Here is a 14,045-nt window from a genome sequence, read left to right as displayed (position 1 = left end):
GCGTGGGTTTCCTCCGGGTGCTCCGGTTTCCTCCCACAGTCCAAAGATGTGCAGGTCAGGTGAATTGGCCATGCTAAATTGCCCGTAATGTTAGGTAAGGGGTTAATGTAGGGGTGTGGGTGGGTTGCGCTTCGGCAGGTTGGTGTGGACTTGTTGGGCCGAAGGGCCTGTTTCCACACTGTAAGTAATCTAATCTAATCTAACAATTCAAGGAATAAAGGAACATCTTCTATATTCAAAAGAGAATGTGTAACTTGTTACCACAAGGAGTTGTGGAGGCCAATAGTGTAAATATATCTAATGGAAAGTTAGGAAAGCATATCATGAAGAAGATGGATTTGAAGAGTTAGATATGGAAAGAGAAGAGGAATTTTTCATGAATGTATACATTGTAGTAAATTGGCAGGACCAATGGCCTATTTCTATTCTTTTTGCCATACATAAATCAGCCTCTTCTAATTCAGAGGGCTGACGCTTAGTCACTCGGTAGTTTAGTTTAACACTCGAGGATACCACATCTCCCAGGATTTCTTTTTTATAGAATTCTACAGTGTGGAAACAGGTCCTTTGGCCCAACAAGCCCACAACAAACCTCTGAAGAATATCTCGCCCAAACCCATTACACTACATTTACCCCTGACTAATGTACCTAACCTACAATCCCTGAACATTATGGGCAATTTAGCATGGCCAATTCACCTAACCTGCACATCTTTGGATTGTGGGAGGAAACCAGACCACCCGGAGGAAACCCACGCAGACACAGGAAAAATGTGCAAATTCCACACAATCACCTGAGGCTGGAATCAAACCCGGGTCCCTGGTGCCTGGTGCTGTGAGACAGCAGTGCTAACCACTGAGCCACCGTGCTGATTTTTTAATAGGTGCTTTGGGGATGGCATTCTGTAACTCTGTTCTTTTACCATGGAGACCGTAAACAAACGGCTGAGGATGGTCTTTTACTAACGGGTTTGAAAAAGCAACGATCACATCCGAAATAGAGGACAACAAGTTTTGAGAAGATTTGTAGCTCAGGTTGAAGTTCTGGATGTAGGTTTGCTCACTGAGCTGGAAGGTTCATTTTCAGATGTTTCGTCACCCTACTAGGTTACATCTTCATTGAGCCTCCAGATGAAGCACTGGTGGCAAGGCCTGCTTTCTATTTATGTGTTTAGGTTTCCTTGGATTGCCATTTCCTTTGGTGATGTCATTTACTGTGGTGATGTCATTTCCTATTCCTTTTCTCAGGGGGTGGTAAATGGGATCCAAGTCAATGTGTTTGTTGATAAGAGTTCCGGTTGGAATGCCATGCTTCTCGGAATTCTTGTGCGTGTCTCTGTTTGGCTTGTCCTAGGATGGGTGTGTTATTCCAGTCGAAGTGGTGTCCTTCCTCGTCTATATGTAATGATATTAGTGAGAGAGGGTCATGTCTTTTTGTGACCAGATGATGTTCATGTATTCTGGTGGCTAGGTTTCTGCCTGTTTGTCCAATGTAGTGTTTATTACAGTTCTTGCAAGGTATTTTGTAAATGACATTAGTTTTACTTGTTGTTTTGCTAGCCACATCGATCCATTAGAGAGGATAAATTAGGAAGCAGTCCAGAATAAAGTCAGAGTTCCTGTATCAAAAAGTGTGGTGCTGGAAAAGAGGAGAGGAGATAGAGACAGTAGATAAGGTGTTTGGAGGTGCAGGAAAATCTCTGCCAGATGTGGAAGGACCCCTCATCTGTTGCTCTTGATATGGTCGCATCTACATTTGTAGAGACAGGACATCAACATGCGGAATGTTTCAGACAACATCTCTGGGACACACACACCAAACAACCCCACTGCTCTGTCTGAAAACTTCAACTTTCCCTCCCATTCCGCCAAGGACATGCAAGTCCTGGGCCACCTCCACCAGCAAATCCTAGCCACCCAACGACTGAAGAAAGAATAACTCACCTTCCGCCTTGGGGCTCTTCAGCCACACTGATCAATGTCAATTTCACCAGTTTCCTCATCTCCGCTCCCCCTACCTTATCCCAGATTCAACCCTCCAAACTCGGCCCTGCCTTCTTGAATTGCCCTACCTGCCCCTCTTCCTTCCCATCTATTCACTCCACACACTGCTCTGACCTATCACCATCACTCCCCACCTTCATCCACTTATCGCATTCTTGGCTACTCCCTCCAGCCCCACCCCACTCTCATTTATCTCTCAGCCTCCTAGGTACCCCCCCCCCCCCCCCCCCCCCCCCATTCCTGATGAAGAGCTTATGCTCGAAACATCGACTCTCTTGCTCCTTGAATGCTGTGCTTTTCCAGCATCATACTTTTCAACTCTGATCTCCAGCATCTGCAAACCTCACTTTCTCAGAGTTCCTGTGGTGAAATAAATATAAATACGTAAGGATGGGGTCGATTTTATATTGGTTTTGTCCAGGCAGCAGGCAAGGACAGCGAGAAAACTCATTGAAAGTTCAAGGATGGAAGGACTTACAATGAAGACGAGGCTCCAGGGCATGGTTTCAGGGCAGAATAAAATATGCAGATAACCATTAGGGATAGAAGCTGCAGAGAAATGTACCTCAGTCTAGGTGAGCAGATCTCTGGGCAGGACTGGGCTAGGGTTGAATTTTAGAAATCCAGTGGGAGGAGTCAACCAGTCAACTGCTCAGAAATAACAACAACAATGGGGGGAGGAATCTAAGTAATAAGTTGCAGCTAAGAGACACAGTGGCTGAGTCCTTATGGTATAGAAACACAGACATTATTGTCCAGATCTAAGTTTGAGCATTTGGATGATGAGTTTTCAGAAGGTCTGAACTCACTGAGGAACGCATAACTTAAGTGGCTGGGACTTTTGCAGTGAGGGTTTAAACTCACTGTTAATTGGTAAAAAGGGCTAAATTTTACCCAAATATGGAACCATAGAGTGTAAACTCTGGAAGAGTGGATCTAGTAAGAAGGAAAGAAACCTATGTCTTAAGATAGTTCTTGACCTTACTGCCTCATTGACCAGTCTGTCCTGAACCCCAACTCTCAGGATGTTGCATGATAAACCACACATGAAAAGTGTGGAGACTTTTATGAAGCACTCTACTCAACAGTCAGAGGTGGATTTTGCCCGAAACGTCGATTTTCCTGCTCCCCAGATGCTGCCTGACCTGCTGTGCTTTTCCAGCGTCGCTCTAATCTAGACTCTGCTTCCTAGCATCTGCAGTCTTCATAGGTGGCAAGTGAGCATGAGAGGCAGCCCTCTATTCCGTAAATTTGAATTGGGGACCTACCCACTATAACAGGAAGACTGACTGGCCATTGCTCACTTTTTGCTTCCAGGGGAATTGCCATTTGGTAGCCTATTAATCATTGCCACCTCAGATAGATCAGAGGTCACTCATCAGCAAAGCCTGCTCCTGTGATTGGTCTCCCGGTCGCAAAGCTGATAGAGGGAAGATTGGAAAAAGGTGTACAAGATTATGACAGGTTTAGAAATGGTAGACATAGAAGAGCTGTTCATTTTCATTATTTGTATAAAGACAAGATGACAAAGAGTTTAAGGTTTCAGGTAAGAAATACAAGGGAATATAAGGAAGCACCGTGACTGGTAATGACCTGGAGTTCACTGCCTGTGTGGTAGCAGAGATTTAAAAGGACCTAAGGGGCAACTTCTTCATGCTTAGGGCGATATGGGCCAAATGCCGTTAAATGAGACTGGATTAATTTCAGATAACTGGTTTACATGTTTGAGTTGGACCAAAGGGTCTCTTTCCTTTCTGTACATGCTCTATAAATGGCCATCCTTTTGGTGCAGTTATAAACCTGAATCATCTGCCCCACCAAACATATTCCTGAACCAGTGGAGTTGTAAGTAGTGCACAAATGATACATGCTGCATCAATTTAAAAAGTTTCCCAATGTTGGAAATTTAAAATGAAAATGCAAGAAAAATGCAACAGGTCAGTCAGATCAAGAAAATGATATTAAGCCATGGATTTCTGGCAATCCTCTTCAACTGCATGATGTATGTTTAAAATGTAAATGAATAAAACTTTTTGATTCATGTTCTCTATCGAGTTTGAATCATCGAATTTGCTTTGCACTTCCATCATCTTTCTTTGACCTGACGGAGTTTGACGGATCCTGTTTTCAAAATGGGTATTTAAGAACTTCTTTGTTTTTAGCAAATGGAGATTGAATTTTATTGTGGTGTAATACTTTTGGATTCGTTACATTGACTACTGCTGCTAGCGGTTTATTCCCATTTATATATTAAATGCTTAAGACATCAGAATACATCTGAAACCTGAACAGACATTTGCTGACTAAGGATAGAACAGAGACACTGCTATCAATGTGTCAGGATTAACTCCATACAGAATGCATGGGACAAGACACTGATTGTGACTGTTCTGAAATGTTTGTGATGTTGTGTCCTTTGTTATCCTATCCCTTGGTGAACACATGACCTTCATCATAGTTTCAGCATTTGCCACGGTTCAATGTTGTGTTTTTGAGTCTGGCTTAAGGCACCACGGATTTAAGTCCGACGACAGAGACTTGAACACATAGTTGAGGTAGATACTACACTACATTTCTGAGGGAGTGTTGCACTGTCATCGGAAGTGGTGACAACCAGTATTGCGTTCTGTCAGGGCCACTCAGCTCCTGAACTCATGACAGCCTTGTTCACAACATTTTGAAGGCATCTGGATGGGTATATGAATAGGACAGGTTTCGGGTGATATGGGCCAAATGCTGGCAAATGAGACTGGATTAATTTAAGTTATCTGGTTGGCATGGATGAGCTGGACCAAAGGGTCTGATTCCATACTGTACATGCTCTATGAATGGACACTTTTTTGGTGCATTTATAAACCTGATTCCATCGGCATTTCTGAGGGAGTGTTGCAGTGCCATAGGAGTCAGATGAGAGATGAGATGGTAAGCCAAGCCCATGCATCCGGAACATTACGTGGAGTTGTTTCAAAGAAGAACAGTGTATCTCTCCCGATTGTTCTGGCCAACTTTGCTGGACCAGATTGTTTTGTCAATTATCCTTGATAAAATTCTCATTCTTTCTGACATTGGGGAACAGTATAAGCCTCGACATCTCAACTGGGTATCAAATAAATCTCTAAATTTTATGTCTCTTTTAATGGTCAAGCTCAAATCTCCATGAACTTGGTATAGATATTAGAAATTTAAAAGTATATTGGGGAAAATAATATAATTTCTAAAAGTCAAATTGACTAACTGCAAAAAGAGTTAAGGAAGGGAAAAAAGTGAGGGTGAGAACAAAACTGGCAAAAGTAGAATTTATTAGTAAAACATTCTGTGGTTGAAATTTAATTCCCATTATATGTGAATTTGCCTTATACATATTAAAAGATGGCTTCAGAAAATTCCTGAAATCTTTTGTAATGCCAGATATTGCGAAACTAAACAACATGTGTAGCAATAGTTGAAACTGTCTTTCATTCACTCTAAAGTATAATTCGTTCAACTTCAAGAATTTATACTGAATAAGGGACAACCCCAGAAATCTAATAGCAAATAAAATTTTGTTATGGCTCCCTACACTAAATTCTGAAGTAGTGTTGATGTGTAAAATATTTTAGGACAACTTGAGATGGTGAAGTTTTTGTTTTAAACGCACATTCTTTCCTTATCTGAAATTACTTATTGTTTCCAAAGTTCAGACAGATTTATTCAGTAACCAATTAAGTTGGTTTCAACATTCAACAATCTGTGGTGCTCTGGACTTGTCAATTATTAAACCAACACAGAATGATAAACCTACCTCTTCATTTCATTGCTCCTGTTCACATGCCTTCTAATTACTATAGGAATCTCACGGTGTAGTATCATTTAATATCTTTTCATTGTCTCACTGAGCATACTCCACAGAAAATTAGAGTCAGGAAGAGGCCACGCATTTTCTAACAGCATTCACTGCAATGTGCACAACAGTATCAGGCAGATACATGGTTTAAATGTTAAAATCCAAATAGGCAGCTGAGCCATTGGTTTCACAGAACCTTGCCATCTGCCTCACCATTGAATGCCATTAAATAAAGCATCCAAAGTACTACCAAGGAATGTTATCTCCCATTTCTCTAGATGGCTGGTTTAAATTGGAAACGATGCTTGGTAGTTAATTGTCAGTTATCATCAACAGGTGCGTTCTTCATAGCAACAACTGACCAATCACATTCCACTTGCTGAGCCATCAGCACTCTCCTCTTGTACAGCATAAATGTTGTTTTCCCTTTAGCTTTTTTTTGTTTTGCAAATTATATTGATGTATGCAAGACAAAAAGCATCCCTAAACTGTCTTTTCTCAGCAATACTCAAGTGTTGTAGTACCAATTAATTAATTGAAATGTTCTTTTAAATTTAAAATTTAAGCTTTTTTGTAACATGTTCTGTTGTTTCTATCTTTTTTATCTCTCCTCTCTCTCAATTTAATCCTCCCTTCCCTTTGTCAAATCAAGCATATATAGACAGACAATGCTAATTCTTCTTTGTTCATCACTCCTGTTTAGGAATATGACTAAACGTGTCTCCAGTCTTTCACAAACATTGCTGACCTTAAACTAAACTGCCCTCACAAATGGTGTAGCAAGCCACAGAAGTGTACCAGAAACTATTGTTAAGTACAGCAAGATGACTCACTAACATCCCCTTAAGGCCACCAAAAGCAGGTCTTGCTAACAATACTCACATTCCAAAAGTGAATTAATAGAAAAAAAATTTCCAAAACTGCATTTAATTGTGGCCAATCCATTATAAGGATTGGGGCAGCTTTACACAAGATAAGACAGTGGCTCAGTGGTTCGGACTGCTGTCTTACAGCACCAGGGAACCAGGTTCCATTCTACTCTTGGGCAAATATCTGTGTGGAGTTTGCACATTTTCCCCATCTCTGAATGGGTTTCCTCCAGATGCTCTGTTTTCCACATCTGGTCCAAAGATGTGCAGGTTAGGTGAATTGGCCATGCAAAAATTGTCCATAGTATCCAGAGATGTGTAGGCTAGGAGCTTTAGCAAGGGTATAAGGTAGGGGGTGGGATTGGTTGAGATACTGATCAGAGGTTTGATTTGGACTCAATGGGCTAAATGGTCTGCTTCCACACTGTAGGGATTCTGTGTATAAAACTATCATAACCTGCACCCAATGTCCCTAACAACTTTCAGAAAAGCTTTTGCTCATTGCTGTATTTATCTGCATTCCCATTTCAACAGAATTATGCATCCACATGTTCCTTGGTACTACCAAAGCTCTCTAGTCAATTTAATCTTAAAGGCTTCACAGGATTCTTCTCACTGCAGGTGATTAGGTGTTTTCAGAGTGAAGAGATGCTGGGGTACATAGGCAAGAGGCTTCTCTGCACCTCTACACAGACCCAATTTCAAAAGTGCTGATTATGTAAGTTGTTTAAAGTTTTCTATGATGAGAATCTACAAGAGGACAAATGCTGGCCAGTCAGTGACACCCATGTCCTGCAAGTAAATAAAGATAAGTTAGCATGCAGCTACAGCAAGTAATTAGGGAGCCAACAGAATGTTGAAATTTGTTGCAAGGGAAATGGACTATGTAAGAATATTGTACTGCATCTGTATGGGGCCTTAATGAGATCACATTTTGCTTGGCTAGCTCAGTAAGAGCTGCTGCTCATGATGATGGTTGCTCCCACCATTCTGTTTAACTCTAGGAATCTAGGTCTGTTGTGTCTAACATGATAGAAGAAGGTGACTTCCTGCTTTGTTACGGAACCATCTACTTTTGTTAGCAAGTTATATTCATGCATATCAGCAACTGGTTGTGGGTTACATTGATATAATAGACATTGTTAAAGAGACTTTAAGGAACATCAGATATTCAGTCCCACAAGTTCATTATGTTATCATACTGGGTAGTGCTCATGGTCTTCCTCAACATTAACCCTTTCAGAACCTTTCCAGTACCATATACACACATCTGGAGTACTGTGTATGGTTTTAGTCTCCTCATTTGAAAAAAAACTTTTTAATATTGAATCCCTACAGTGTGGAAACAGGCCCTTCAGCCCAACAAGTCCACACCGACCCTCCAAAGACCAACCTATCCAGCCCCATTCCTCTATCCTATATTCACCCCTGACTCATGCGCCTAAACTACACATCCCTGAACACTATGGGCAATTTAGCATGGTCAATTCACCAAACCTGCACATTTTTTGGACTGTGAGAGGAAACCAGAACACCCAGAGGAAACCTACACAGACACAGGGAGAACATGCAAACTCCACAAAGACAGTCTCCCAAGGCTGGAATCGAACTCAAGTCCTGGCATTGTGAGGCAACAGTGCTAACCACTGAGCCACCACGCCATGTTTGAAAAGGGCAAGATTATGGGCGCATTCCTGGGTTGAAGCACTTGGCTCATGAGGCAAGGTTGAACAGGTTGGGCCTGTATCCATTGGATCCAAGAGGATGATACTTCCTGTGTAGAATAATATAACTAAGTTTCAGAATAAGATGAAGGCAAAAATAAATTTTGTTTTCTCTCCTGTTGTTATTGTGTGGAATTCCCTTCCCCAGAAGGTTGTGGAGGCTGGTTTATTTAATTTGTTCAAGGCTGAATTAGATTTTTTGGTAACAAGGGGAGCCCACGGCAAATAGTGGAGTTGAGACCACAGTCAGATCAGCCATGATCTATTGGATGGCAGAACAGCTTCAAAAGACCATATAGCCTACTCTTACACATAAGGCCTAGGCACCTAACCAATTTGGTTTTGAATCTCTCCTGTAGATATGTGCTAGGCCATGATGCCATGAAACGGATGAAGACTTCGAGTGTGTTGGTCTCTGGGATGCGAGGACTTGGTGTGGAGATAGCCAAGAACATTATTCTTGGGGGAGTGAAACAGGTGACCGTTCATGATGAAGGGAAAGCGGAATGGAATGATCTCTCTTCTCAGGTATGGCCGTCATTCCCTCACAACTGACCAGATTCATAAAACCGTGCAGACTGGCTTGCCACTGACTACAGATGTGCAGTCAACATACTAGACCAAAATAAGTAACTCCTCCATCTTTTTTCTTCCCTCCAGTCTAGCTAAAACGCTTGGTAGGTGTTTGAAGATAAGGGAGGAAGTAAATTATGCTTTTATTTGTAATTTGATGCCTGAAAGAATGCTGAAGTACATTCTATAATAACTTTAAAAATGGAATTTGATATACACTCAAAGGAAATATTTGCAAGACTTTAAGGCATGACGGCTCAGTGGTTAGCACTGCTGCCTCACAGTGCTAGGGTCCAGGGTTCAATTCCAACTTTGGGCATCTGTCTGTGTAGATTGCACATTGTCCCCATGTCTGATTTCCTCTTACAATCCAAAGATGTGCATGTTAGGTGGATTGGCTGTGGGAAATGCAGAGTTATGTGATAGAATTGGATGCTCTTAAGAGGATTTGTGCAGACTTGATGGGGTGAATGGCCTCCTTGTGCACGAATGGATTCTAAATGGAACAAATTGGTGGCTCTCTGAAGAAGCCAACACAAACCATGGGAAGGTAATGGCCGAGTGGGATTAACATTGGACGATGAATCCAGGCACCCAGCTAATACTGGGAACCTGGGTTCAAAACCTGCCATGGAAGTTGAATTCAATGAAAATCTGGAATTAAGAGTCTAGTGGTGGCTGTGAATCTGTTGATGATTGTTGAAAAAACCCATCTGGTTCACTAATCTTCACCTCCTTACCTGGTCTGGTCTACATGTGACTCCAGACCCACAACAATGTGGTTGACTCTGAACTACCCTCTGGGCAATTAGGGATGGGCAATAAATACTGACCCAGCCAGCGACACCCTCCTGCTGTAAGTGAATGAAAAAAAAAGCATTACTACCCACCTGGTTAACAAATCTGCAAGTATCAAAGTATATCCACTAATATATCCAATAAACAATTCGGGAGAATTTGTCTTTCTTTGACATTGGTGAGAATGTCACTGTAGCTGCCAGGTCAAATATTTCAGATGACTAGCACAAATGAATCAAGGGGGAAGCTGGTTAACAACATTGAGAAGAAAGAAATGGCATAAACTGCATCTTTTTTTCAGCAATACTCCAACACAGTACAAACAACTAACCGAAATAACTCCGTTCTGAGCAAAGGTCACTGGACCTGAAATGTTAACTCTGATTTCTCTCCTCAGATGCTGCCAGACCTGCTGACCTCTTCCAGTAGTTTCTGTTTTTGTTTCTGATTTCCAGTGCCCGCAGTTCTTTCGGTTTCTATTCTGACACAGTGTACAAATATTTTTGTGGCAAAGTGGTAGTGGCTCTACCTCTGAGCCAGAGAGCCTGGGGTCAAGTCCCGCTTTACTCCAGAGGTGTGTCATAAACGGGTTGATGAGAAAATATCTAATTCCCTGAGTTTCTGTCTCCTGTTTACAGTTTTACCTGACGGTAGATGATATCAGGAAGAACAGGGCAGAGGCGTCTGAGCAGAGGCTGGCAGAACTGAACAGTTATGTTCCTGTATCCTCATACACCGGGAAACTAACTGAGCCCTTCTTGCAGCAATTCCAGGTAAAGTGCAAGAAAGTACATTTTCTTTAATCTGTTTGTGGATTGAAGTGAACATATTAAGACCGTTTTTTTAAAATGATATCTGGAACCCATATAATCCCTATAGTGTGGAAACAGGCCCTTCGGCCCAACAAGTCCACACCGACTCTCCAAAGAGCATCCCACCTCAACTCATCCGTGTAATTCTGCTCACCTTTGATTGCATTCCCCCCTGTTCCTGGGACTATGTGTTGGGTCAGACCTCACCATGAAAAAATTCCCTTAAAATCTTGGCTTGGGAATTCTAGTGTCTTCTGCAATTTGTTTTATTTCTCCTAAAACAAAGGCTCACCAGACTCGAAAGTTTAACTCCGTTCTCTCTCTCTCTCTCTCCACAGATGCTGCCAGAGCTGCTGAGTTTTCTGCAGCAATTTCTGCTTCTGTTTCTAACATTTTTCTCCATTAGTTAGCTTCATGGTTGTACAGTCAACCTGGAGGCCATTCTGTCTGTAATATATCTTGGCATTGAACCATATAGCATTGAGGATCTCTCTGGTCACACAACCTTCCACCCCTGGCAGGAACATTGGGTCCTGAAAGTGTTAAAATATGCCAGGTAGCCCCCAGGAGGTGAGGATTTGGTTTTGCCCCTCAGTTGTGCACACAAGTGACTGAAGTATTTTCATTGTCTGTAAGGCACTTTTGGATGCCCAATGGTCTTAGAAGGCACTATACAAATACAAGATTTTATTTTCTCTGATACTTACTTACTTGTCAACAGTTTTACAAATAGAACACAATAATCATTGAATATTGTTGAAAGAAAGAGACTCTCCTGCCCAACCAGCTGTGCTTTTCCAGCCCCACACCTTTTGACTCTGATCTCCAGCATCTGCAGTCCTCACTTTCTCCCTATCCCCCGTGTCTAAAATGTTTAAAATTCTCCTCCTCAGGTGGTTGTGCTGACCGATTCAACACTGGAGGAACAGCTGCAGATTGGGGAATTTTGTCATAATCAGAACATCGCGTTTATTGTGGCGGATACCAAAGGCTTATTTGGGTAAGGGCACCCCACTGTTTTGTGAATATTGAATGGTTGATAACGGAGCATGAATCCTTGTCATCTCCACATACTCCATAGGGAAGCTGTAAGAGTAAAGCTCCTTCTAGTTTATTTGCTTGTGTGTTTTTTGTCAGCGATGGCTGAGCTAGTAGCGCACTTGTTTCTGAATTTCTGAGTTCAAATCCCAATCCACGGCTTGAGCACAAAAATTCAAATGGGTATGTGACTGCAGTATTGAGGGACCATCGCAGTGTAGGAGGTATCTTGGTTGACACCATAAACAGATGCACTGTGTCTCACTGGGAAATGGAAAGTTATGCCAGCACTATTTTGAAGAAAAGCAAGGGATTAATTCCCCAGTTTCTTGGCCAATGTTTATCCATTAGCTGACATCATACAAAGGGTGCATTATCTGGTTGTTATCATCTTGCTGTTTGTGGGAATTGTTGAGTGCGAACTGGTAACCATATTCCCTATGTTACAAAACTGACTGTATTTCAACAGTGTTTCGTTGGATCTACATCATTTTTGAGTCATCTCGGGCTGTGAAAGGTGCTATATAAATGCAAGTCTGTCTTTTCTTTGGGATAGGGGTGTTACTGGCCATGACTTATTATGGTTGCAAACCACTCAGTTGAATTAAAGCATTTCCCAATGGGGAGTGTTTTGACACAACTATTGGGGAGTGGTTGGATACAAGTGATTGGCTTGCAAGGCAATCACTTGTCCAAGAGCAGTCAACTACGTTAGCAAATTTTGAGAAGATTTTTAGCTCAGGTTGAAGGTCTGGAAGTAAGTTTGCTCACTGAGCTGGAAGGTTCATTTTCAGACATTTCGTCATCATACGAGGTAACATAATCGGTGAGTCTCCGGTGAAGCATTGGTGTTAGTGACCCACTTTCTATTTGTGTTTAGGTTTCCTTGGGTTGGTGACATCATTTCCTGTAGTGATGACATCAGTCTTACCAATGGCCTTCTACCACAGTCTGAGGGTATTTTTATTTACTCGTGGGACGTGGGCATTGCTGATGGAGCTAGCATTTATTGCCTGTCCTAATTGCCCTTCAGAACATGGTGGTAAAATGCCTTCTTAAACAGTCCGTGTGCTATAGGTAGACCCACAGGTCATGAGGGAGGGAGTTCCAGGATTTTGACCCAGTGACATAGAGCATTACAACACAGTATAGGCCCTTTGGCCCTCGATGGTTTCACAGTTTGGCACAACAATCTGAAGTCCCATCTATCTTACACTATTCCCTTTTCATCTGTATGTTTATCCAATGACCGTTTAAATGCGCTTAAAGTTAGCGAGTCTACTATGGTTGCAAGCAGTGCGTTCCAAAACCTACTGCTCTCCTGAGTAAAGAAACTACCTCTGACATCTGTCCTATATCTATCACCCCTCAATTTAAAGCTATGTCCCCTCGTGCTAGCCATCACCATCCAAGGAAAAAGGCTCTCACTGTTCACCCGATCTAACCCTCTGATTATCTTATGTCTCAATTAAGTCACCTCTCAACCTTCTTCTCTCTAACGAAAATAGCCTCAAGTCCCTCAGCCTTTCCTCTTAAGACCTTCCCTCCATACCAGGTAACATCCTGCTAAATCTCCTCTGAAGCCTTTCCAAAGCTTCCACATCCTTTCTTTAATGCAGTGACCAGAACTGGACACAATACTCCAAATGCGGCCACACCAGAGTTTGGTTGACACTGAAGGGTAGGTGGTCTATTTCCAAATGTTGGAAGGTGAATGGCTTGAGGGCGTTCCCATGTTTCTGCTGTTCTTGTCCTTCTAGACAGAAATAATTGTGAGCTTGGGAAGTGATCCCTACTGAGTTGAATTGGAATTGATTTGAATTGGCTTTATTGTCACTTGTATTCAAATGAGTACAGTGAAAAGTTTTTAAGTCACCACGTGCGCGCCAGTGTATGTACAGAGTACCTAGGTACAATCCTTAATTACAGAATAGAAAAATGAAGAAAAAAAAGTTACACTACACCTATACACAGTGTGGTCATAAGTCAGAAAAACAAGAAGTCAAAAAGACAAACATCTCCGGAATCTTAGTGAATTTTTGTGTCCTTCAGTGTCAATGTTGCTACTGTGCTAGTTGTAGAGGGAGTGGATGTAGTGCCAATAAAACAAGCTGCCTGCTATAAGCATTTTTGGTAGTGCCTGGACCAGCACTTGTAAAGAACCTGATCCGAAATCATTCTAAATGACTTTAGGAAAGCTGAACCTAACTTTGGGTTTCAGTAATGTAGGCTATTCACTTTCTTAGTCATTATAAATTCTTTAATATTTAGTTTTGTTTCAAACTTACCTTCCAAACCTATGACCTCCATCTAGAAGGACAAGGGTAACAGATTGGAGATGCCAGTGTTGGATGGGCTTCCAATTAAACCTGCTGGACTATAACCTGGTGTTGAAGGGTAACAG

At 41.9% G+C, this 14,045-nt stretch overlaps 1 protein-coding gene across 1 annotated transcript in view; it reads left to right on the top strand.

Annotated features, from left to right (window-relative positions):
- Positions 1-14,045, top strand: part of uba1 (ubiquitin-like modifier activating enzyme 1) — a 290,553-nt gene that overhangs the window by 3,118 nt on the left and 273,390 nt on the right. Inside the window, exons 3-5 of the mRNA XM_060835388.1 lie at positions 8,780-8,948; positions 10,430-10,564; positions 11,497-11,603. Coding sequence (XP_060691371.1) covers positions 8,780-8,948; positions 10,430-10,564; positions 11,497-11,603 — 411 coding nt within the window. The remainder of the gene's footprint in view (positions 1-8,779; positions 8,949-10,429; positions 10,565-11,496; positions 11,604-14,045) is intronic.

This window comes from Hemiscyllium ocellatum, chromosome 14 (genome assembly GCF_020745735.1).
Source record: "Hemiscyllium ocellatum isolate sHemOce1 chromosome 14, sHemOce1.pat.X.cur, whole genome shotgun sequence".
Taxonomy (NCBI): Eukaryota; Metazoa; Chordata; class Chondrichthyes; order Orectolobiformes; family Hemiscylliidae; genus Hemiscyllium; species Hemiscyllium ocellatum.
Note: the sequence above shows the minus strand (reverse complement) of the source record. Positions and strands in the feature narration are given on the sequence as shown.